Raw genomic sequence first — 24,174 nt, 5'->3', positions numbered from 1 at the left:
GATTCCTACTGTCATGTAAACTGAGTACCAGAATAATAAATGATTCACTGAATTTGTCTTGTCAGCTGCTATTAAGTTACAAATTGTGTATTTAAATATACATTTTACAATATTAGATATTATACTATGTGACTGTATTAATCATATAACCTTTAAAATAGTGTGCAATATTTCAGCAGTGAGCCAAATTTTATTCTTCTTAGATTCGCAGACCTTATACATATATTAATTCCTATGTTCTATAGGTTACCGACAAATTAAAACAGGAGAAACATTCATCAGTCACTAAGTGAATTCAAAAAGAAGATTACTGTGAGGTAATAAGATCATGTGCAATATCTACATGCATGAGTTGACTTTTTATCCCCAAGGAAGTGGAAGATTAGTTGAACAAGTAACTTTACAACCAAAATGAACAAATAGTACAAGTACGGGAGACACGGTGTCAATGCGCCAAAGAGCTCGGTGGATTATTTTTAAATCACCTCACACTTCAGCCTGGTTTGTTTTGCTCAGTAGAAAGTATAAACATCCACACCTCATCTGCAATAAATAGACACTGCATACTACTGAGAGAGGGAGAAGCTAAGCTGAAGTATACTTGTGTGTGTGTGTGTGTGTGTGTGTGTGTGTGTGTGTGTGTGTGTGTGTGTGTGTGTGTGTGTGTGTGTGTGTGTGTGAGAACAGGAGGCCAACATAAGGAAACATGTTCTTCAAAAGACGTGGCCATAAAACCCCTTCAGTGTTTGACTGAAGTGTCAATCACTGGGCTACTTATCACTCTAATTGGATTATTACTACAGTTTAGCCTTCTGCATGCTTCTCTCTTTTCAAAACATGGCAGTTCCAGTAACTCTAGCTGGTAAAATAGAAAAATTAGTCTTAGTGAAAGTATACAGCAGTGGGTTTAAAGGATTTGGTGACTTTCAAATCTAATTGCGAAAATATGTGAATCATAGATATCCTACATGTTTTATTTTTTTTTTGTGTTGAAGGCTCAATTTGTAGTGAAGAAAACTTCCTAATGTTTAACTGGAAAAAGAAAAAGAAGGCGCAATCTGGTAAGTGTTGGGATGGAGAGCACATAAAACTGCCCAAAGACATGGGTGATTATTGGCCTTTCCTAAACTACTCCACACAAATGTAAACCCCTCAATACTTGGTATTTCTCTTTTATACACACTGTTCTGCTGTTGAAAACAATGAATGAAAAAACGCTGTTGTTTTGACTTTGATTTTTCGTGCTAGTTTTGAGTTGATGTTACGGGATGTTAGGTTAAAGACATTAAGTCTGAATTCAAGTGAGAACTTTGCTAAATTGAGTTTGAATTATAATTGCCTTTCAATCAGCAGTCAGCCAGTATCAATGTGCATGTATTCGTATAAATGTACACACACCTACACAGAAACAAATCCCCAACAGCTATTCAGCATGTCCTCAACACCTCACCCTTGCATGTCCCCTTCCTTTACAACTTCACTCCCATTAATCTCACACACCTCATCACAGTCGCAGCACCTCAACCCCAAAGATCTCATATCCTCCACACACCTTTACCTCCTTTTCAGACACAGCTCTGAATCCCCGCAACTAATAATTCTCTTGCATGTTCTGTACCGTTGGACAATCCCTCCTGCCTCAATGTGACATGTAGCAATCAAAAATCCACAGTTTGTTGAGACAAAGTAAGCTGGACATTTTGTCTATCTCTTATTTATGCTGTTTGTTTTATATTTTATATGTATATGTACGTAAATAATTTCCTTTTAATGTAACGTACTATATGCTAAGCATGTCGGACTCAGTATGAAGGATACACAGTGCATCCTACATACTGACATCACCTGACTGGACTGGAGATACAGAAAAACACATGTTAACAGCACAAATGTACAAGAAACAGACACAGTCATCCAGGAATGGACAAATCGTCCATCAGACATTTAGGCCTGAAAGATCTGCTCCATTAATAAAACATAAAAGTTGTAATGTGAAAAGGGTAAAGGAAGGCACAAGTCAAGCTGTGAGATACACATATAAGCACTCAGACAGGCAGAGACACAGATTGGACAATTAGACAAACATCCACAGACAGATCGTTCCTTTCCACACAGAGCCTCACATGGCAGCGAATCAGACAATGGGCCCCTTCAGCATACTACTGAGTGTTTATGTCCCCCGTCAGTCTGCATCACCAGTGTCTCCCTGACTGCTCCCAGCTGATGCCCGGACGGACACACTCATACACACACTTATACACACTTTTGACCTCCCAGGCTGAACTTGAACATGCCCACACTCCTGCTTTGCTTTCTGTCACATGTCAGCCTATCGTGTCCCACACATGGTCAAAGTGTGTGTGTGCGGGTGTGTGTGTGTGTGTGTGTGTGTGTGTGTGTGTGTGTGTGTGTGTAGCAATACTGAACAAATGAATGAATGGGCTTCTGTTGACCTGCACCTAATGACTTTATTTAAAGATGTTTGTGTTTAATGTCAGGAAACATGAGCCATGTATGCAGCATCTGTGGTTAAGGCAGTGTGAGACTAGTGGACCCTCATCCTTACAGCTTAGTTCAGACACCGAAGCCTCCATGTGGCCACAATTTCCCTATCTTATAACTAGACTACACCAAGCTGACACCGAGCTATGGCATGGTGTGGTACAGGCACTGACACAAAGATAAAGAGGAGATCTTTCTGTCTTCTATTCAATACTTCACTCATTCTATCTTTTTTTAATTTCCTCTTAAAATCATGTCCTTCATTATTTTGCTTTTTGCATCCCCTTTCTTCCCCCTTTTCCTCTGCTCATTTCCCTCCTCATGCTTTCTGATACCAGTGCATAAAATACACCAAAAGTTTTCACTGGAGTTGGGTAATGAGGCAGACCTTTGACCTTGCCTTGATGACTTCCATACCTGTGCATGTGCAAGAATACATGTGCTTGTGTGTGTGTGTGTGTGGGTCTGCAGCTGGCGGCTGACAGCGACATGACTAATGAGGGCCCCGGACAAAAATAATAGGTGGGAATTATAACACAAAAAGGGTATAAGCGCAAAGGAGAAGGAAGAACAAATGACAGAGCAAAGGACGGGGGGGGGAGGAAAGATAAACGGAAGAAAACAAAGGAAGAAGAAAGACTAAGATTTAGAGAATGAGTTTTAAAAAAATAAGCGTAGTGATCAGTGTCTGCTGATACTGGGTATGACTGGCCCAAGTCATTATTAGAAATGATAAAGTATTATTAAAGTTACTGTAGTAAACCTGTAGTTATTGTAGAAGGTATTGATCAGTAGTAGTAGTGGTAGTAGTAGTAGTATTAGTAGTAGTGTATCAATAGTAGTTATATCAATAGTTACTGTAAAGACGCTTTCATGGGAAAATTGTTTTAGTGGAACAAATAACAAAAACAATTCCCATCATTTTCATTTTCAGTTTAAAAAGAGCATCACAGTAACGTCTTAATCTAAAACAGCATGAGCAGATAGAATAATCCACAGGTTTGACAGAAAGACGTGTAAAACTCTTAAGACACAGTTTAAACCTTCAAACAAATTAGTCAAAGGACCGGTTTACAATTATATAAAATACAATTTTATATTACTCATTTAACTGTTTTCTGTTTTGTGGACCAAAAGTTTTCTCTGTGAAAAAAAGAACCAAAGACTCAGAAAGACAACCAATCAGAGATACTCTATCCTGCAACGGAAGCCAGGCGCTGCAAAGCAGCACGACCTGAACAGCACATTTGGGTGTCTGGCAACACCTACCAACAACTGTCACACTCAAGGTCAAGGGTCATCATGTGTAGACAGAGCAGAACTTCCTAATTATACATGATAAATGTAATCGCACACAGGAAGCATTTCTCTCCACAATTTACTGGCTTAACCTTGTCAAATGGGCAAACTGGCAAGGAAACTGGAGGGAAAATGGCGTTGAGGCGTCCTATCAGAAACAGTATGTTGGGTAAATTTCAAAGAATTATCATGCAAATACAGGCACCACAGACAAAATTCTCAAAAAAAACCTTTTCGGGGTATTTTTTTGTATGTGAATGTTATGGTGAAGCATAAATCCAATTACTTGGCCAGAAAAATGCGGAGATAAGATTTTCATCGGGTTGTGTGTTGTGATAATGATGCTATCTGGCTCAAAGAGATCTCCAGTGAACTCTTTGCTCCTGCTGGATCAGATCAGTGCCCTGATTGTGTGACTGCAGCCAGGGGATCTCGACCCATTCATAGAAAACATGGCGCCAAGAGAGAAGAGAGACAGATGGACAAATAGACAGACATTCAGACAGACATCCTGTCTCGAACCACAAATAGATACAACAATTAAGTCAGGTCTGGTCATTTTCATTTCACTGACCTTTAGCCCTCACCTCCTACACATGTAAGGAGACAAATTACTACTGTGGTTGGGTTTGACCAACAACTCCAATGCAGAAGAACATGCGGTGTGAAGGCTGAGACAACGGACATAAATCATACCTGTATTTGATCTGTGGGGCCCTTGCCTAGCTGATGGTGTGACAGGTAGCATGCACCCTATATCTCTGAACCCCTAAGGGGCTGAAATGGGTCACTTGTTTTGCAGGGCATGTATAAATCTGGGGACAAGTGTGGTGAGGCTTGTCTTCAATGTGAGTTTGAGAAATCAAACAATAAGCCAATTTCAAAAGAATGCAACTGTCTGATGAATGCTGAAAGTAGAAAAGTAGGAGTGAACAAGCCAACATGGCTACAATTTTTTCTATTTTAGCACTAGTTACAATGTGAAAAGTGAACAGTGACAAGAAAAATAATACAATAATACCTCCTGGCGAAGGCTGTGGAATGAAAGCCTCCTTTTTTTAGTGGTGTATTTTGGCACCATTCACTGCAACAGTTTGAGCTGGTTGTCAAATCATTGTTCTTGTCACAAACAGACAGAACCCTGCAGGTCTTAAATGCATCCCCGGCTCTATTTACACAAGAAATCCTTGTTCCACAGTCAAACAACCTTGTTTTCATCAGCTGTCATGTAACCAATGCTTACGCCTGCTTGCTTTACACAGTTTGCTTCAAAGTGTACTAATGTATATATCACTAGTTGTGCTCAGCAGTAACACTTTTTAAGTTATATTCACTGTGTGCACATAACAACAGTGCTTATTCCACAGAAAACATTACCAAAATTATATAGCATCGTTTTCTAGTGTCCCAAGGGAGATTACAATGTTACATCAGGAAGTGCCCTTCAAAGTTTCCACCAAAGTAATTGTATGGTTTAGGTCCAGGTTTTGTTTTCTGTCTTTCAGAGCCAGTTTGAAAACCCCAGAGGATGTAAGTCTCCAGGCAAGGCGAAATCAGAATTGCATTAACACCCAAAGAGCATTTCATCAGAGCCAGCAGGGTCCCGTGGTCCAGGACACCTGTAATAGAGTTTCCCTTCTCGCAGGTGCAAAAACATTTTAACTCCTTTTATATGGAATGTTTACATGCCCCTGCCTTCACGGAAATATGCTGCAGCAGCTGATCAAATCAGGCCAAACAAATTGCATTTGTTGAAACAAGGATCAAATGCTAGCGCCCACAACACATATATTAGCCACCTGATCCACTCAAAATACCCTTGGCATAGTGGTAGAATTGGATTAACAAAGTAACACTGAAAAGCAGAGGAGGATGTGTAGAAATCCAAGCTGACTCTTTTCCCTCTACTTTCTCTTGCTGCGCTGCTCCTCTGCACACTGTGGAATTACAGCAATTGTGTGGAAGTGAGGAAATAGACAGGGGGAAAACTCTTACATGCTCAGAGATGTATTGAATTAACTGTGAATTCAACTAAAGTTACACTGCATGCCAATCTCAACATTGCAGCACATAGCTGGTTAGAATGAATAGATATCATTCATCTTCTAAACTACCACACCCTTAGACAACAGACAACTTCTGAGGTTTTTCTCAAGTACATGATGTTAGAACAACTCGACACATCCACTTTTCTCACCACGGAATACATCCAAACTATCAAATTTAAACATTTGGTAATGGGAAAAAGGATATTTTTCCTGTTTGTTATTAAAATAAACAAAGACAGAGATGTCTGGGATGAACTAGTGTGTGAAACTCAGGGGAGAGGGAGAAACAGTGAGAGGGTATGGGAGAGAGAAAGAGAGAGACTAAGGGGCCTGACTGTCTGACAGACAAGCAGGCAGATGGACAGGAACTTGGCATTAGGGAATATGACTCTGCCAAAGAGTGATCCATAAAGACTGGAGGAGGTTAAAGGGCAGCCTGTTTATAATGACTCATCATCACTCAGTGGTGTCCACGCTGGGATGGTCTGTGTCTGTGTGTGTGTCTGTGTGTGTGTGTGTGTGTGTATCTGGCAGAGAAGACCAGTGGATCTGCTGAGAGATAGTGCAGGATAAACGACCAGTTCTGCTATTCTAGGCCTCTGGGGAGAAAAGAGAAATCTCCTTGTTGTTTTATCAGAGCCCTGGCCAAATAGTCACCCACAACGTCAATTAATCCCCTCGTCAACGTTTTTCTTTAACAAAGTCTGAGGGAAAACATGGGTGAGAAGGTGAAAATGACATCCACTGGGTTATGAAATATGAGTGTTGCAAAGTGTATGGAAATCTTTCTGTTCGGGGGAGACTGTGTTTGACTTCTTGGGGTTGGGTAAACACCACTGGACAGACCTTACCCTGGCAGCTGTTCCCGTGGTAACATGGGCAGCAAAGGCGTGGCCACAGGGGAGTTGTGGCGTTTTCATTAACTGATTTTTTTTATTTTTTTTTTTTATACACAGCCAGTCATTACTTTTACTACCGTGCCGCCCGAACTTACGACTAAAAAGGGGACGCAGACTGCAAACACCTTGTATATGGAATTCATAAAACAATGGCTCACACTAAATTCCCCTGCTGCATTCTTAATCAAGCTGCTATAGCAAAGACTGTGTCTGCGCACATTTGTGTGTGTGCACGTGCAAGGGGCCATATTTTCAGTAGTGCGGCATCGGACGAATATTTCCATTTCTTGGCATCTGACAGCCTGTTTGTCATCCTCTCCACAACCAAGAACTGACCTTCAGCAGCATAACTACCTTTATCCTGCCATACCTCTTCTCTCCTTTCCCTTCCTGCCTCTCTCACCCTCTATCTTTCTCAACCCTACCTCCCTCTACTTCTTCCCCACTTTTTGCTCTTTCGCTTTCCACAGCCTTTGTCATTGATCGCTGATGCGATTGGCTGCCTCCATGCTCAGTAATGACCTGCCCTGGTAACCAGCCGGTTGCTCTGCTCGGCCCCTCGTAGATTGAACTGTCAGATGGCAGCGATTAATGGCTGGGCAGAGAGACACAGACTCACACCTGCAATGTCCCACCCTGCAATGCCCTGCCAAAATTCTGTCCCAACCCAGCTCTCCTTACACAGGTACCATGTCCATGTATGTATCTGAGGGTGTCGTGCCCATATTTCTGGTAATGCATGTATTTATAATGCATATAAATCTTTACTTTAATAATGGCCCGAGGGTGTTCTTGAATTCTGCATTGCTGCTATGGCTGATGAGAAGCGTAGGGTTAGACTATATCACACGGGACGAAAGACATGAGAAAGAAAAAAGCTAAGAGCAGAACTCAAAATGCTAATAGAATCTTGCAAATTGTCTATTTTGTCAAATCATAAAACACAGTTTACTCCACTATTTAAATGACAGCACGTAATCATTATTGTCTACAGTGCTGTATTGCTGCCCCTTGATCTTCTTTATTATTATATAACTTATGATTGTACCCATAATCATTCACTTACTCTACTGTTTGCACTTGAGTCTTTCTGCACAAGAGGATCAAAATAAGTACCCAAAATGCTAACATATGTTATTTCCTCGAACAGAGATGAGTGGAGTGTTTGGTCTGCTCTCACTCTGTCTGTCTGTTGAGCCAAGCGCTGCAGGCCCACGCGGCTGTCCCGTGTTGTACTTGGCTGGCCGTCTGCTAACTGTCAGTGCAGTATCTCCTTACACTGATGAATGGGAAGTTTCCAGACCTTTCCCAAAGCTTTCATTCCCCTGTTCCAATGCTTCATCCAGAGGAATGACCGAGAAAACAAGGACTACTCTGCCTGCCCACCAGCCTCCCTCAAGGATAGCGCCAACACAAAGACGGGCATGGAAGCTAAATTTAAAATGCTCCTACAAAAAGAGAGAGAACGAAAGATGAAGTGAGGGAAGAAAAGAGGGGGAGGGACAAAGCACCAGAGAGACGATAGACAAAATACAGTAGACGAAAGACAGAAGAGAAATGTGGTGAGAGAGAAAGAAAAAGAAAGTGAAACGGAAAAAAGATGGACAGAAGATGTAAGGAGCATAATCCTCTGAACAGTGAACATGTGAATATCAGGCCAGTAGGGGTTTGGTGCAGTGTGTGAAACGGAGATGAAATCGATTAGCTTGTCCACTGACCCAGTGAGCAGTGGGGCCCCCCGTCGCCCCCAGTCCTGCCTCAGCCCTGACAGAGACGTCCAGGCCCCGAGGCCTCTAGGGGTCCCTTCTGGACACCGAGGTGAACAAAGTGGTGCCCTCCTGTCAAACTAAAGCCCTCAAGCAACGGCAGAACAACAAACCAAGCTGCACTGCTTCACTGCTTTCTGATTCCACAGGAGACAGAAAAGATGTAGTGTGGGCTCCTGAAAGAGGACACTGTGTGTAAGAGCTGCTGTTCGAAATATAGAACTGCACTGCTTACTTAAAGGGAAATATCACCAGTTAATTAAGAATTTCAGTGAACTGAAATCAACTCACTTTCAAGACAATAAAAGCAATTTGTCGTTTCTGTTGGTGTTTCATGAAATGACTAGTGAATAAGCACTTAAGTTAACAGCTAGTAAAAACAGTAACTTTGCTGCAAGTAGTTGCGCCCCTAAACGTATTAGGCACAAATTTATATACTGTATATTCACACTAATGTTTTGTTTTTCTTAAACCTTTTAAAGAATCTAAAACCTATTTTCAGAAGAAATGTCCATTAATTGTAGTATAATAGGTGTAATTAATATTATGTAACTGATATTATATTAATTCCAGGATTTGACAGGTATTTCTAACAAAACGTCTAAAACTACTGGCCTGACAATCTTCCACCTGTTGACAGTCCCTGAAACATCTCCCTGTCGTTTTATCGCCTTGTTTTCCTCACATGATTTCCGCAGTCAGATCGCAGGGTGAGGAGCACCTCTTTGATTCCTGGCTCATTGTAGTCTATCTGACCCTGGAGGTCACAGAGTGGAAAGAAGTGGATGTGTCACCACTAAGCTCTTCTCCGTGTTAGAATAATATTTCTACGGTGCTTTTAGGATGCTAACGTTAATCAAAACAGGACATCCTGAGGAGGGCCGTGCTCTCTCTTCCCTGGCCCCGCTCACCGACCGCTTTATGTTTTTGTGTTTGTGGAGGAGCGACAATCCCAGGAAGCCGCGAGAAAGGTTCATCAAAGCTCTGAGCGGGGGGCCCTGGCTGCAGGATCGCTGGAATGTGGCGTGGAAAGGAATCTCCACTGTCCTATTGTTCCCTTGTTTCCTCTGTCTCATCACACGCCGGCACGTCCAGTTCATTTACAGGTAAGCAGCGCTAATCAGCCCAGCATTCCTTTCCACGACTACATTCTTTCCCCTGCTGCGATCGAGGCTGACCAGTCGCACACGTGCACACACATAAGGTGCACAGCTTATACAGACGCACACATACACAGAGGGGTAGTCATCAAGACAGATCTCTGAGGACAGGGACGTGGCGCTTCCTCTTCTCAGACATTGGACTGGAAGTCTGAGGAGAGGTGCATGCTTCAATAATAGTGGATGAGCCAGTTCCCAAAAGTGGACCTGGAAAACTCAGAGGAGCTTGACGACGCCTCAATCCATTAAGAGCTGTGAGAGCCAATGCAAAATTAACTATTCTTAAAATAAAGCTTAAAATAATAAACAACTCTTCTTATTGGTGACTCAAATATGTACGATACGATGAACGAATTTCATAAAATAGGGGTCCAAGACTAGTCTTAATTACCCTATAGTTGTCTTAGTAATAAGTTCACACTTTTCATCTTTGTCTCTCCCACTGTAAATGGCAGTATTTCAGCACTGGAGCACAGGCGAGACAGCTGCTATCAGACCTAATCAGGTGAATGTGGTGCAGCACAAACTTCATCAGGAAGGCCCCAGCTTTGATCACATCGCCTCCCTTTTCTCTCCCGTCCTGTAGGGGTGAGAGGTCACCATTTAATGAGCTACAGGGTGGAGGGTGGGGGGCATGTTTTTGCTAAGATGAAAGGTGTTAAAGGAATCACATACGCACAGCACACAAACACATAAACATACACCTGCCTATATCACCACTCTCAGCTACATATAGACATGACCCGATGCCCTGTCCTGCCCCTATTCCGCCCCTGTTAATCAGAAATGACTATGCCTCCCTTCCTCACTTCTTCCATCCCTTGGGCCAGCCTGCTCCACCCAGGGAGATCCCCAAGCTGTGCTGGAACACACTGTTATCACCACATTCACAAAGCAATTGTTGGGTAATTCCTGTTTATAGCTTTGTGCTCCCTTCACTGTGTAAGAGTGAAAAAGCACTGTTCTCTCTGTCAACACTCAAGGACAGTGATTAAAAAGCAATGTCCACAAGCAATCATGACACTCTTGCGTACCTGCCAGTGCAAAGTTATTTATAATTAACTCGTAGGACTGTTGTTGATATCCAAAATAAGCTAAAGAGTCATCTAATTATGGGCAACTGGGATGAAATAAATCTATTTTCAGGACCTGTCCAAGTTCTTTCAGCAGTTGCTGGAAAGATATTAAAAAAGGTAAATGATCAAACTTCAGCCAGTAAATTGGCATGAAAATAACATATTTTCTGAAGTCTAGAGTGAAGTGCAGCACACACAGATTAGCAGCTGCATCAAGTCATATCAAGGCTCTTGTTAATTCTTCGGCCTCATAAAAGCACTCAACAATGCAGTAACGTGACTTTGGGTAGTTAGCGGATGTGAGACATGAGACCGAAGTGTCGGCCTCTGTTTCTACTACCTGCTCCAGGTAATTGATTGGAGTATAAAGTGATTGAGTTTCTTTAATTAGCTAACAGACAACTCTTCTCGAAGCATGCCAGGGAGTAGTAACTTCGCACCGCCTTGCTAATAGCCTGGGCGAAACGCACCATCAGCAATCTGTTGACATTATGACTCCACAGACATCATGACGACACACAAATCAGTTTGATGTGTGGATAAACTTTTCGGCTCAGCAAAAATGCCATTTATCTCAGAGCAATTTGTGATGAGAAAATGGCAGAATGTCCTGCATTTGACAACCCCCAGTACACTGTGTAATATACATAGAACCTTTGTTTTGTGCATACGCACTAAACCGTACTTGTACATGCTCTGCCTGCCCAAATAAGCACATACACACATGCTCACCTCCTTTTCTAGCAAACACACACAAGCACAATCTATAAAAATATGCTTAGCTTGGGACTGCTCTGTTGATAATGACCTCAGCCTTGGCACCGTTCTGGGCCAGACCAGACTGTCGACAGACTGGAGGCTTTTGTGTGGACTCCCTATCTCTAACTCCATGACCTTTAGGGGGGAGAAAAAAGCAGAAATGCCTTTTTTTATTTAGAAGGGGTAAGGCGCGCTCATTGTTCTGTGTTGGTACGGTTTCCCTGTGGTAAACACACAGTGGTTCCCAGGCTTGACATGTTGCTGCACAACCCCTCCCGCCCTCCCTTGCTCCATCCTTTGGTGTTCCCACACTGCCCTGTCTGGGTTGCTGCACCACACTACGGCCCCCCCCCTCTCCCAACAACAACACACTTGTGCACACCACCATCAATATACAAACACTAGTCTACAAGTGCAACACCCAGGGACAGCAGAAATATACATGCACGTTTATTCATCCACAGCTATAGAAGGATTCACAAACTGATGTTTGTCTGTGTGCTTTGTGAGTTATGAAGTTCCTAACCTACATGATGGACTTAGATTTGAAAAAAAGGGAGTGAAGATGGAAAAGAGGGAGTAAAGACGGCAGAGAAGTCCCTGGTGCAGGGCCACTGTAGCAGGGCCTGAGAGCAGACTTGTGACAAGGTCTAGAAGCTCCCTAGTTGCTTGGGGTAGGGGGCCATCCTTCAAGTGGGTGACAACAGTGCATAAACAAACCACTAACCTCATCAGCTCACTGTTTACAGCCCTGAGACAGAGTCCTGGACGACTCATTAACATCAGGGACCCTCCAAATCGAGCAGTTTCTGAGGAAGAGGGAGCAAGAGACCACTCTCCCATCGTAAGAAAGGAGAGAAGTGGACGACATGTCAGACAGATGGGGGCGTTGATAGATGAGGGGGGCCTGGGTCACAGTGAACCTGCCCCCCCGCCACCCCAAACCCAGGAACACCAGACACGCAGACACATAGTTGTACCTCAGGACAGAACTAATAGAGACTGTGTGTGGGTCTGTAAGCATGCTATATGCCTTACCCATGGTTTGACAAGCCGTCAGCAGCATTCCTATCATAAGCCTGCATAACAAGCAGAAATGTTCATAAACGTGCTTGTTCACTTTTACCCCCTGCAGACTGATCACATAATTGTTACACGTCTGCGACTTTAAATTAGAAAAATGTAACTGTTCGAAAAAGGTACTGACAGAAAACTTTTACACCCATTAACACAGCAAGTATTCATGTCCACAGCAGAAGTGCTGTGTTTCTCCAGTTTAAGTGCATTTTACACAATCTTTCATCAAAAGCAAACACATAAACTCCAAAAAAGGTCAGCAAGAGGTTATTAAATCTTACAATGAGGCCTTAAAAAAATAAATTCAAATCTTGTAAGAAACCCAGCCTGCCAGTGGTGTAAAGTAATTCCTTTTTACTTAAATCCAAACCAACTGACTCATTTTCAGTGAACTACTCCCGATTTGATTTAAAGATGTGCTTCTTTTCATCAGCTGAAGTGAAGGCTGTAATTACCATGCGGAACCTGTTTCTTGACGCAAGAAAACGTATTAGATTGGCTGGATATCATAATAATAAAAAATAAATAAATAATAATAAATAAAATAAAACAAATAAGTTCAAAGCAGTAACTAATAAAAGAGTAAGAAAACAACGTGGAGTAACCTCTGTGGCGGGCCCCTGTGATTCCTGACCCAGTCCATTACTGAAGGAGATACGAGACATTTGTATACGCAGCGTTGGCACCAAGCGGAGCGCAGGCAAAGAGCGCCGCTCCGGGACAACAAGGCCTGTTTAATAGGGTCTCTATTTCACTTTCCGCGCTCCGGCCGGTCCCTCTCACCTTTTAAATGGGCCGATCTATTAACCAGTTTAATGAGCTCCACCAGACAAACGTGAGATGCATGGCCCAGTCGGGGGGGGGGGGGGGGGGGGGGGGGGGACGTCGGCGTGTAAGATGATGCATCTGAAAAGTTGTGCGAGTCCACATTTCTGGTGACAGGCGAGATCAACGAGTGATGACTGACAAAATATTGCGGTAAATGTGAAAAATGAATATCAAATGCGCAAGAGCGAGTCCTGAGACACAAACTGGATGCTGAGCTGAATGCTCCACTGCCACTTGCTCAGCTTCCAAGTATTTGATTTTTTTTTCATGGAAGTTTCTTCTTTAAGTCTATATTTTCTCCCAGAATTAGGACTGACGTGCTAAAGCTCTGTAAATCACAATCTGACTGTGCGTTACGTGAGATTAATCGGCATTGTGATTATTCATAACACATTAACCAAACCCTCTGAACACATCAGAATCAAACGTTGTTTTATTGAGACGAAAATATGCTAAGTGGACCTTTAATTGGGTCTACGCTAAGCTATACTTTGGGTCATCAAAAAGCCCCCCCCCCCCCTCCTCTCCATTTTAATGTAGCCCACAGTTCACCACGGGGTGCGGCCTGCGCGTCTTGGCTATACTTAGTTGGGAAGCAAAAGCGAGTTTTTGTGGCGCACCGCATTACATCTGGACGTGCGGACTAATCAGTCAGCCTCCATCAATCACTCTTACGTTTACCACCTCTCCATCACCTCCTCTATTACATCCACCCCCCCTTTTTTTTTTAATCACACGCCTGCTCTGCGCGGAGGCCCCTTACATGCCCGTTTTAACACGACTTCTCCGGACAGGCGGGAGGCACACACTGAACGCATTTACCAGCAGAGCCCTTATGAGGGGTCTGGGAATTTAAATATTCACTGTTGACACTGTGCAGACCTGGCTGCAGGCCAGACTGGGCCCGCTCCTCCGGGGACCCAGAACATTCTCCCGTTCTGACTTAAGAGGTAGAAATCTTCCTCTTCCATCTAGAAAAAAAATAAAACAGCAACTCAAAATGCACCAGGCATGATCCCTCCTATGTTTCCAGAATGACTTTAATGGTTTGCAAATATGCAGAATGTCTGCTGCAGCAGTTGTCTGTTGTTTTGTGTGCACTTCTACATCTGATGACAACTGTGCTGTAAATAGAAACTTTAGTGTTTCACTGTCAAGAGACCTGGAGGGAAGAATAAAACATGCGTTTTATTCCAAGTGATGATGATAATAATGATGATGATGACGTGTGTGTATGTGCGTGTTCACCTATTTCCCTCATTGCAGGACACTGCAACTTTGAAAAGGTTTAAAAGAATCACGGTAAAACACCTAGACACCCATATCAGGTGTATTTATTAAACTTCATCAGGGTGTCTACATCACACTAACTTGCTTTATGCTTCACACATGTACCAGCTTCTTCATAACGTGCAGCCTATAGGCGGTAACTGTCCAAATGATTTGAGACACATGTTGCAGCCATATTAGTTGAGATAAACTCTGATTAGAAACTCACGGAAGTCCTGTAAGTCACATTTCTGCAAACACTAAAACAGTCTTAGTTTATTATTATTATTATTATTATTATTATTATTATTATTATTATTACACCGTTCACTTTGTGTTTTAAACTTATTCCTGTGGGTAAAAAAGTGAAAGTGGAAATCTTACAGTTCAGGATCAGTGGTGTGCATTTTACAGTTAGGACCTGTGCAATTAAAAGTCAAAGAGTTCAACAGTCAGGACTCAAATAAAGAACAACACAGCACAAACACAGACGCAAAGTGAAAAAGTGTGGAGCAGAGCTGGACTCAAACAGCTTTAGAAAAAAAAAAAAACCTGAATGTAATTCTTGATTATTTATTGCAGCAGATCAATGCATGAGTAGTCATATCAATCATCTCCTTGTATAAATTATTCCAGCTGATTGCGCCCAAGTAATTAAATCGATTTAATGACAAGTGTTTCGATTTTATACTTAATTTAATCAAACTCATTTTTACTCTAAATAACTTTTGGTAACGCAGAGAGGACTGCTGCGCCCCGCGATGACCAAATTAGGCTGCACGGAGTGTGAATTCTGCAAAGCTGAACACGTGTACGTCCCAATAATTAAAACGCGAGGCTAAATGTGTTTATCCCCAATAGTGCCATATCATTTAACAATCAGCACACGTTAATGAGAAGTCCTAATGAAGTGGATGACTCACGCACACGAACCGAGTTGCCCTCACTCTGTCTGTCTGTCTGTCTAAATCCCCGCTTTCTTCTCATGTCCCTCAAATCATCCTGCTATTTCTAAGCTGCTCCCCGCAAACTGAGCAGCGGTGTGCAGCAAATTACAACTCAACTGCCGATGCACAGGGCACGGGACTTTAACAGTACACTACGTTACACTACAGCGCCCACTACATGCAAAGAGCGATTCCAATAGATGAAGCGGGCGCCCTGCACAAAGTTGCTCCGTCGCTCCCTCAACTTTCAAGTTTACGCTCTTTTCTTTTCTTTTTTTTTTTTTTTTAGCGCTTCGTCGCGACATTGTCGTCGTTTAGTGACTCTTAACAAGTCAAAGTGAGGATTCTGACTTTCTGAATGAAACCACTACACAGCTATTACTAGACGCAGCGATAACAGCGACAGTACAGCAGTAGGTATAGAAGATGGCATGTTTGAAAAGGAAAAAGAAAGGGATGTTGCACCTACTCGTGGCCAGTTTCCGTGCCCTGCCTTTGGACCTCATCGTGCCAGTCTCTCGGCGTGGGTTTGTTTGGATTTTTTCTTGGATCTTTTTTTTCCTCCTTTTTGTTTTTTCTCTGTCCTTTTTCCTTGGGTTTCTCAATCCAAACGCGCTATCTCTCCAGCATTGTCAGTCTGGACACCTTCGCACATGCGCACAGTCCGGAATCTGCCGACAGCAAGTGCCAAGAAAAAGTTTGGGACGATTTATCACTTTGATATTAACCTGATGTGGTCACGATGGGTGAATCGTGTACATCCCCTTTCGTGTCACATTGTCAAACGACCACTGAGCAGGAAAGCGGAGCACGCTGGAAGGGAAAAAAAAAAAAAATGCCCAGCGCTGTTTGCAACCGCAGATTTCAGTCTTGTGTTCTTGTTTGTTTAACACGTGAGAAAAGTTTGTGAGTGAGATGCCTCCAGTGCAGTTCTGACCAGTTTCAGGACTTAACTCGAGCCAAAGACAAAATAAGTCACGTTAATCAGGCTGCAGGCTGGACTCACATGTCATGATTTGTCTGAATAGAAACGTTTTGAGGCTGAGCTCTACATGAATTTGACAGCAGGGATATTTTTTTGCAGCGCGCTCAGCTCCACGGATCTACCGACATGAATTATTAGGATCCGGAATCTCAATCCTTACTGCGCACCTTTACATTAAATGAAGTCACATTAATCAATGTTCTCGTAAATGACCGATGCTGAACGTGCTCATTAAATAATTAAAAAAAAAAATCTTTCATTATATTTTTGACCATTATACCGACCACTGGAAAAAAAAAAAAAACTTTCTCCCCTCCCTCTCCTGCTTGGGCACTCGACTGACAGCTTTAATATGCGAGTGCCCAGACCCCCCCCCCCCCCCCCCCCTCCACCACCCCCCATCTTTTTTGTGCTGACAATTATTAATATGTTAAGTGCTTAGTATTAATGCCTGTTTGAGACATTTCTGTTGCAGTGCGTCCATTTCATCACATGGTAATTGCCGAAGGCTCCAAAAAGGATGTTTTTACTTGATTTAACTTGGAAGGAGAATTTTAAAACAGACTTTAGTCCAGAGCTTCATCTCTGCGGGTCTATTTTTTTGATGTTGGAGTCAATGTTTCGCTCTGGACCTTCAGAAAAAGGCCGCGCTCATGAACGTATGCCATCCAGGCACTAAAAGTCAATAAAATCACCGCATGTCTGCTGTTATCAAATAAACATTTTATAGAGGCATATTTAGATACTGATTCATATATCAGCAAAGCAGAGAAGCAGGCAGATGCAGAAACATCATCAGGATATGTTACTATTTTCATATATTTTACTGTATATATATAAAAAAAAAACCTGAACAGTGAAAATTCTAGCCACTCATCAAACCTCGCTTTGCCATCATAAAGGTGTAGCCTATTTGTTTCCAAATAAAGACAGCGTATAATTAAAGTAATTGGCAATTAATTAGATCCGCATGAGATCATGCTGACCTTGCAGATGAACTCTTAAATGGGTTGTGAACTCGAGCCATCGATTCCCAAGTGTGTTGAAGCTGATTGAAGCCGTGACATCATGCCATCGTATGGAAAAAAAAAAAAAAAAGAACTGACCCAAACCAAAGCATATGGTTTTATGGAGAGGCCAATTTCAACGCAGATCCACTCGTTCACTGCACTGTGAGCAATTAGGAAACCATAGCGACCATAATGAGCTGCAGTGTCGGCTATTGTTGCACGACTCCAACCACCTCTGAGAAATAAAAGACGGGCCGAGTCAATAAAAACACAAACATATTTTAATGCGTATTACAAATAATATTTACAGACTTCTACATGCACTTTCTTCACACGTGCCCACTCATCAGATTCGCGAGTTCAGAACATGTAACAGTGTCCAACAACGAAACTACATCGCCGACTGGTTCTCGGTGAAATGGCCGAGTTAAGAGAGGTTAATAGTGATACTTTATTGCGGTTGTACCTCTCTCTACCTCTATTGTAATGACATAAATGGCGCTATTAAGTGGATTGCGCCTGTGCTCCATGTGCAAGGTGGCGCGCCGAGAGAGAGAGAGAGAGAGAGAGAGAGAGAGAGAGAGAGAGAGAGCTCCAGGCTGAGCGCTCAATTAGCCTAAATGGAAACAGTTTTCATTCACCGCAATAGCTCACTCTTCTCTCCTCTGCCCCCCCTCCCCCCCCCCCTCTCTTTGAAGCCCGTTTTTCAATACATATTTTATATTTATTGTCTGAACCCGGTGGCCGGGGCAAAGCCACGCAGAGACTCCCGCAGCCCCGTGGGTTGTAATTATTAGAAATTAATTGGGTTCGAGACCCGCGCGATTCCGAGTGTAAACTCAAGGACTGCGCACAAGCGAGGCCATTTCAATATTGTTTAAAGCAATGAAATATTCATTCGGACAAAAAAAACGGGTTTAGGGCTCGTTACAGTAGCAGCGCACGGAGCCAGTGAGGGGTTAAAAAGTAACACGCTCCGTGTTGGGGGCTGTGGAGTGGAGGCAGACTAAAAGTGAAACGGGAGCCTCCGGCGCAAGGAAATTACCAGCGCCCGCCTGACCTTTGAGCAAGGTAATCAATCAAGTGATCAACAGGGATATTTATCACCGCTCTGTCCGAGCAAACATGTTACTAGAAACAACATAAAACATGTTGATATTCTCCGATCTTTACTTTGCTTAACCGAGAATTAGGGAAAAATACTTCCAATCGGGGAGCTGTCATTTAATCTTGTATTTATATTTATAATAATAATAATAATAATAACAATAAACGAGCAACAAAAATAGATCGAAGTATAAAATAGAAATAAATAGAGCGATGTGTGTAGGCCCACATTCAGACGTTTTGCTGTTGCAGGCCTACTGTAATTAGGACCATGTGTTCAGTCAGTGTTACGTTTTTGCCTTATTATATTTCATCTATCCTATTTCTCACTTCTATCTGGTGAACAGCTATGATCTTGCAGTGACTACCCGTTCTTGCCTTTTTGTTACACTGTGTAATGTAAAAACTGGAACTGTTTTTTTTTTTTTTACTGACCCAGTACATGCTGCCCCTGTGTGGAGAATTATCGAGTCAATCAAGTGCAGTAGTTTCCAATGAACAGCTAATGCAAACAATAAAATACACAACGCTCTGATGGGGAAGAGGCATTCCTTTCTCCGCAAAACATCAATTATTTCCATTAAAAACTAATATGAAATTACAGCAAATCAGTCATGCCAGACAGCCCAGTGATTCCAAATCCACATCTACCTTTTAACGAAGGTGTTTCACAGCAGATCAATTCAAAACGAGGACGACCCCCCAGTGAACAGTGGATCAACTGGAGCCTTAAATCAGTTTTATGATGAAAGGGTCTTAAAAAGCAAAACCAAAGACTTTGAATACAAAAACCCCCACAGATTACACGAAGATCAACATAGGCCCAAACTTACATACCTGCTATAATTGCTGCTCGGTGTCCTCCTATTTATTTTAGACCAATATAAAAACATACAGGCGAAGTTTTCCACACTGTCACAGAAAAAGACGGAAAATATTAATACATTTCTTTGACAGAAACATGTTAGTACTATATTACAAATACGAGAAGAAGAAAGCACTGGCTTAGTGGACAACACTGAGGACAGTTATTTTATTTGTCAGTGATTTCATGTTAGGACGCAAAATATAAAAAATTCCAAAATAAAGTTACAAAAACATTGAAACTAAATTTATTTGCTTTTTTCAAAATTATTTAAAAATACGAAGATTCCCAAACACGACTCAGCAGAAACACAAATTCCGACATGTCTCCATATCGGTGCTCGTTATATGAGTCAATGTGAAAAGACGAGCGACCTTGTTGTTGAAAAATCCTAATGCTGTAGTGCCCTCTAGTGGCCATCAATGTTTGAAGCACACAGGACAAGAGACAAGCATGAAGTCATGGTACATTCACGTTCGTCTCAGCTATAAATAAATATAAATATAGATATATGGATCTATATATATATTTTTTTTTTTATTCTGCTGCCAGATTGTTAATCCTCATGACATGATAATGTCGCAGACAAATATCTGATTGTGGGTTTCATCATTTCAAGGGTTGGATCAAGCAAATAAACTCAAAAGCAGACGGTTACATGAGACAAACTAATTAAATGGCCTGGGTTGTACTGAAGTAAAGTGCATTTTAACAACTGCTGGTGGTTTCAGTATTCAGCATGGCAGACAGATTACGATGCGCCCCAGAGACAATTTGTGGAAGTAGTATTGATAGGTCTGGTGTTGGCCACGGACATACAGTATTTATCTCTGAGGACACAAACACACACACACACACACACACACACACACACACACACAGGCACACTGTAAAAACTCATCCCCATCCATTTAAACTGATATTCTCCTTGCACCAGTCCCATCAACAGAGATAAGTGACGAGTAATCAATAGGACAGTCGATCGGGTTTATTTATCTCCATTTCCAGTAACAGCAGACAGTGCGATCCCTGTCAGGTTCCCGGTTGTAGGGAAATTAAGGAAACATGCAGACGGATGAGAAAATGAGTCAATAAACTATGACAGCACCTGCAGTTGACTACTTGCATAACAGTTTGAGAACTTGAAACAGACATGAGAAAAACTGCCTCGTGCGATCACTGTGGGAGTTATACAAGATAACTCTAAGATCATCTTTACAACTGTCTCTGACCATGAAGCCCTCAGAGATTTGCATTCAACAGGGTCAAGCATTACTTACCACAAGTAATATTGGAGATAATAAGGGGGTTAACCGTTCAGGCGGCTTGGGTTACTCACAGTGACATTATGATAACATGCAGAGTTCATTCTTACTTGACTGTATGAATAAATCCTATTAGACAATATAAGAGTGAAGATACTCACATCTGAAAAATGCACCAGAGCACACACAGCAGCAGCAGGACTTTCTCCAGAGGCCAGTGGTGCCGTCTTTAACTGCACAGGCAAAAAGTAATATAACTAGAACACCAAATATTTATTAGTGATCATGTCACGGTCATACTGCCCTCTGCAAACAAACCTTTGTTTAATACCTACCGTATAGAAATTCTGTCCGAGGTAAAATCAGTTTTTATCTGGCCACAATTGTGGCACACCAACAACTGCTGCACTTTACACAAAAGACTGTTTCCACAGAGGACACGAAATGTCACAGTAGAAATTGTGTAAACGGTTACGTCACAGAGCGGCGGCTGAATTTATTCAGTTGCTTCAGTTTTGGGGCTCTGCTAATGTGCATGGTGGTTCCTGCAGCACTGCTCTGGCTGACATGAATAGAACTGAGCCATTATAGTGTTTTAAAAAAACACCTGGGCTTTTTCTAAACCTTTAGAGAATATGGTAGAAGTTAAACATATAATAATTGGAGGGAAATTCAAATATTCTAAATTTATTGCATGTAAAGTAATATTAATATTTAAATAGTTTTTCTTTTTAATTCTGATGACTATGGCTTACAGCTCACAGAGATATACAGTGTGTAAAAATATAAATATTCAAAATGAATCAAAAAAGGATTTAAAATACAGAAATGTCAAAGTTCTATGTCAAATAAGTGATTTTATCTACCCAATACTTGTTCAGGGCTTCTTTAGCACAGATTGCTCCATCAATGCTGCTTTGACAGAAGCCTTCAGCTCATCTATAATGTTGCATCGAGTGTTTTCATTTTCCTGCATAGATTCTTCAAGACTTCCATAGATTCTCTATTGGGTTCAGGAAAGGCGAGTGAGCTGGCAGAAATATCATGGTCCGCAAACCAGCTGGGAGTAGTTTTGGCACCGTGTATGGCTACTAAGTAAAGTTGAAAAAAGGGATTTGGCATCTCCATAAAGCTTGTCAGCAGATGAAAGCATGAAGTGACCAACTGTGGAAACTTCACACTGGATTTCAAGCTATTTGATTTCTCTGCCTCTCCAATCTTCCTCCAGATACTGAGATGTTAATTTCCAAATGAACTGCAAAACAAACTTTCATCTTTAAAAAAGGAACTTCAGACTGCTAAACAACAGTTATTGTTCCTTTTAGCTCAGGTAAGACACTTCTGATGTTGTTTTCTGTGTGTGCAGGCCCGTGATGCACTGAATCCAGCCTCACTTTGTTTCTTCCAGGTTCTTCAATAAGCTTTGCTTGGCGATCTCCTTAAGGCTGCAGCCATCCCTGTTCCCGCAGCACCTCTTCCTACCACACTTTTCGGTTAAAGTTTTTTCAATACAGCATTACTATGTGATGACAATTCATTTAGGCCTTTTAAAGTAACTATTCATAAAATGAACAAGCAGCAGGTCTCTGCAGAACAAATCAAATGAACAAATAAAAGTAGGACAGCACCAAGCACTGAACCAGTCTACACAACTCAAACTGTGGTAAATAGATTAAAACTTTCACGTTTGGGAAATAGTTGTGAAAAGTTAAAAGCTGTTTTATTTTAAAGCTCAAACATACACATTCAGGAGCTAGCCTTTGAATGCCTCACCTAGCCAAAAACACAAACACAAACAGCACATACTTACCACGACAGTAACATGGATTCAGTTTCTTCTGCAGAAGAATCCGCCATCATATCCTAATAATACAGACGACATTTTTGCAGCCCTGTAAGCTGACTTGACATTTTGTTACTTTACAACATGTTTATTTGACCGTGTTGTAGCTGCTAGCTGAAGCTAGCTGAAGCTAGCTGCACCTGTCCCACTTCACACAGGTTCGAGCTCAGCTCCTCCAATCAGAAACAACCTGACGTGACGTCACCGAGCCCCTAGCTTCTCCGCGTTAAGCTAATGGTAAACATAGCTAATAGCATGAGCTTTGTTTTAGCTTTAAAAACAAACTTTCAAGTTTAAAAATGACAGTTCCCAGTGTCCCCCCTTCACGTTTTTGTTGCCTTTAAGACAGTTGACCTCTTAGAGACTGGTAAACCAGTTCATCTGTTTGCTAGCATGCTAACTGCAGCCTGTGCCTCTCACACTGTGTCAACTGCGTTTGCTAAAAGTTACCACGACTGTGAGTGTGTTTGTGTGTGTTTTATCTTTTTAAGGTGAAAATACAGTGATTGTGACAACGATCTTTCATAGAAATAACTAACTGAGAAGAACTTATCATGTAAGCGCTGGCGGCGCTGTCATCAAATCAAAACATGAGCCAGATAATATAATAACTCAACACGTGGTTTCTAAATTCACTTCCTTGTTAAACATTTAGTATGTAGTATTTCAGCACTATCCACATAGTTTCCAATGTTTTCACCCACAAAGTAAAATGAAGTTCTGCAGAGTGCAGTGGACTGTCCTTACTTGTTATAAAATGCAATTTGTCCATAAAACAGATATGCATATTTGCATATTTCCATTTGCCTTCACGTCTCATAGATATGACATATCTTCTGGTACATACGCCTTCCTTTGTAAATACTTTTTAATGAAAAATATTCTACTTTGTGAAAGATGCCTGTGACACCAATACAAGATCAGCATAGACAATATTCAGTGCCTTATGATTTAATTCATATATGTGACACAACTAACATAACTGGCTCATTCATATGATGGTATTGTGAGAGACAAGGAGCTGCAATGAAGATGGACAGTTTCTAACTTTTCTAACAGCTTTCCAGCTGCCGTATGTGCCGAGAGTCACAAATACTCACATAGTAGGGCCTACATACGGAATAAACAAAATAAATAAAATGCTATTTTGTTTCCAGTTACTGTTTCCAGTAACTTTTGTTTGTTGTTAAATAGCTGTATATGAGATGTTGTGTTTATGATTTAACTTCCATATGAGTTATCGTTGCCTACGTGTGCATGACGTCAGAGCAAGTCAGGATTAAGTCGGACAGAAAACTAACCAGCATGCTCTGTGCGCCAATGATCGGTCATCTCGAATGAGTCTGATGTCATGGCTCTGTGTTCACCAAGTTTATTTATATAGCGCTTAATCATAATAAACTTTTCTCATGGCATTTCACAAAATTAGGCGAGAACCTTATACATTTATAGGGAGAACCCAACAATCC

At 41.7% G+C, this 24,174-nt stretch overlaps 1 protein-coding gene across 12 annotated transcripts in view; it reads right to left on the bottom strand.

Moving 5' to 3' along the window:
* mecom (MDS1 and EVI1 complex locus) overlaps window positions 1–16,726 on the bottom strand; it is a 127,249-nt gene extending 110,523 nt beyond the window's left edge. For 7 of the 12 annotated variants that reach the window (XM_026368805.1, XM_026368855.1, XM_026368875.1 and 4 more), the window contains exon 1: window positions 16,100–16,726. In XM_026368805.1, coding sequence (XP_026224590.1) covers window positions 16,100–16,136 — 37 coding nt within the window. In that variant the 5' untranslated portion in view covers window positions 16,137–16,726. The remainder of the gene's footprint in view (window positions 1–16,099) is intronic. The other 5 variants (XM_026368814.1, XM_026368830.1, XM_026368839.1 and 2 more) reach the window with 1 other exon arrangement.
* Between the last annotated feature and the right edge of the window lie 7,448 nt (window positions 16,727–24,174).

The sequence above is a fragment of the Anabas testudineus genome, chromosome 13 (genome assembly GCF_900324465.2).
Source record: "Anabas testudineus chromosome 13, fAnaTes1.2, whole genome shotgun sequence".
Lineage (NCBI taxonomy): Eukaryota > Metazoa > Chordata > Actinopteri > Anabantiformes > Anabantidae > Anabas > Anabas testudineus.
Note: the sequence above shows the minus strand (reverse complement) of the source record. Positions and strands in the feature narration are given on the sequence as shown.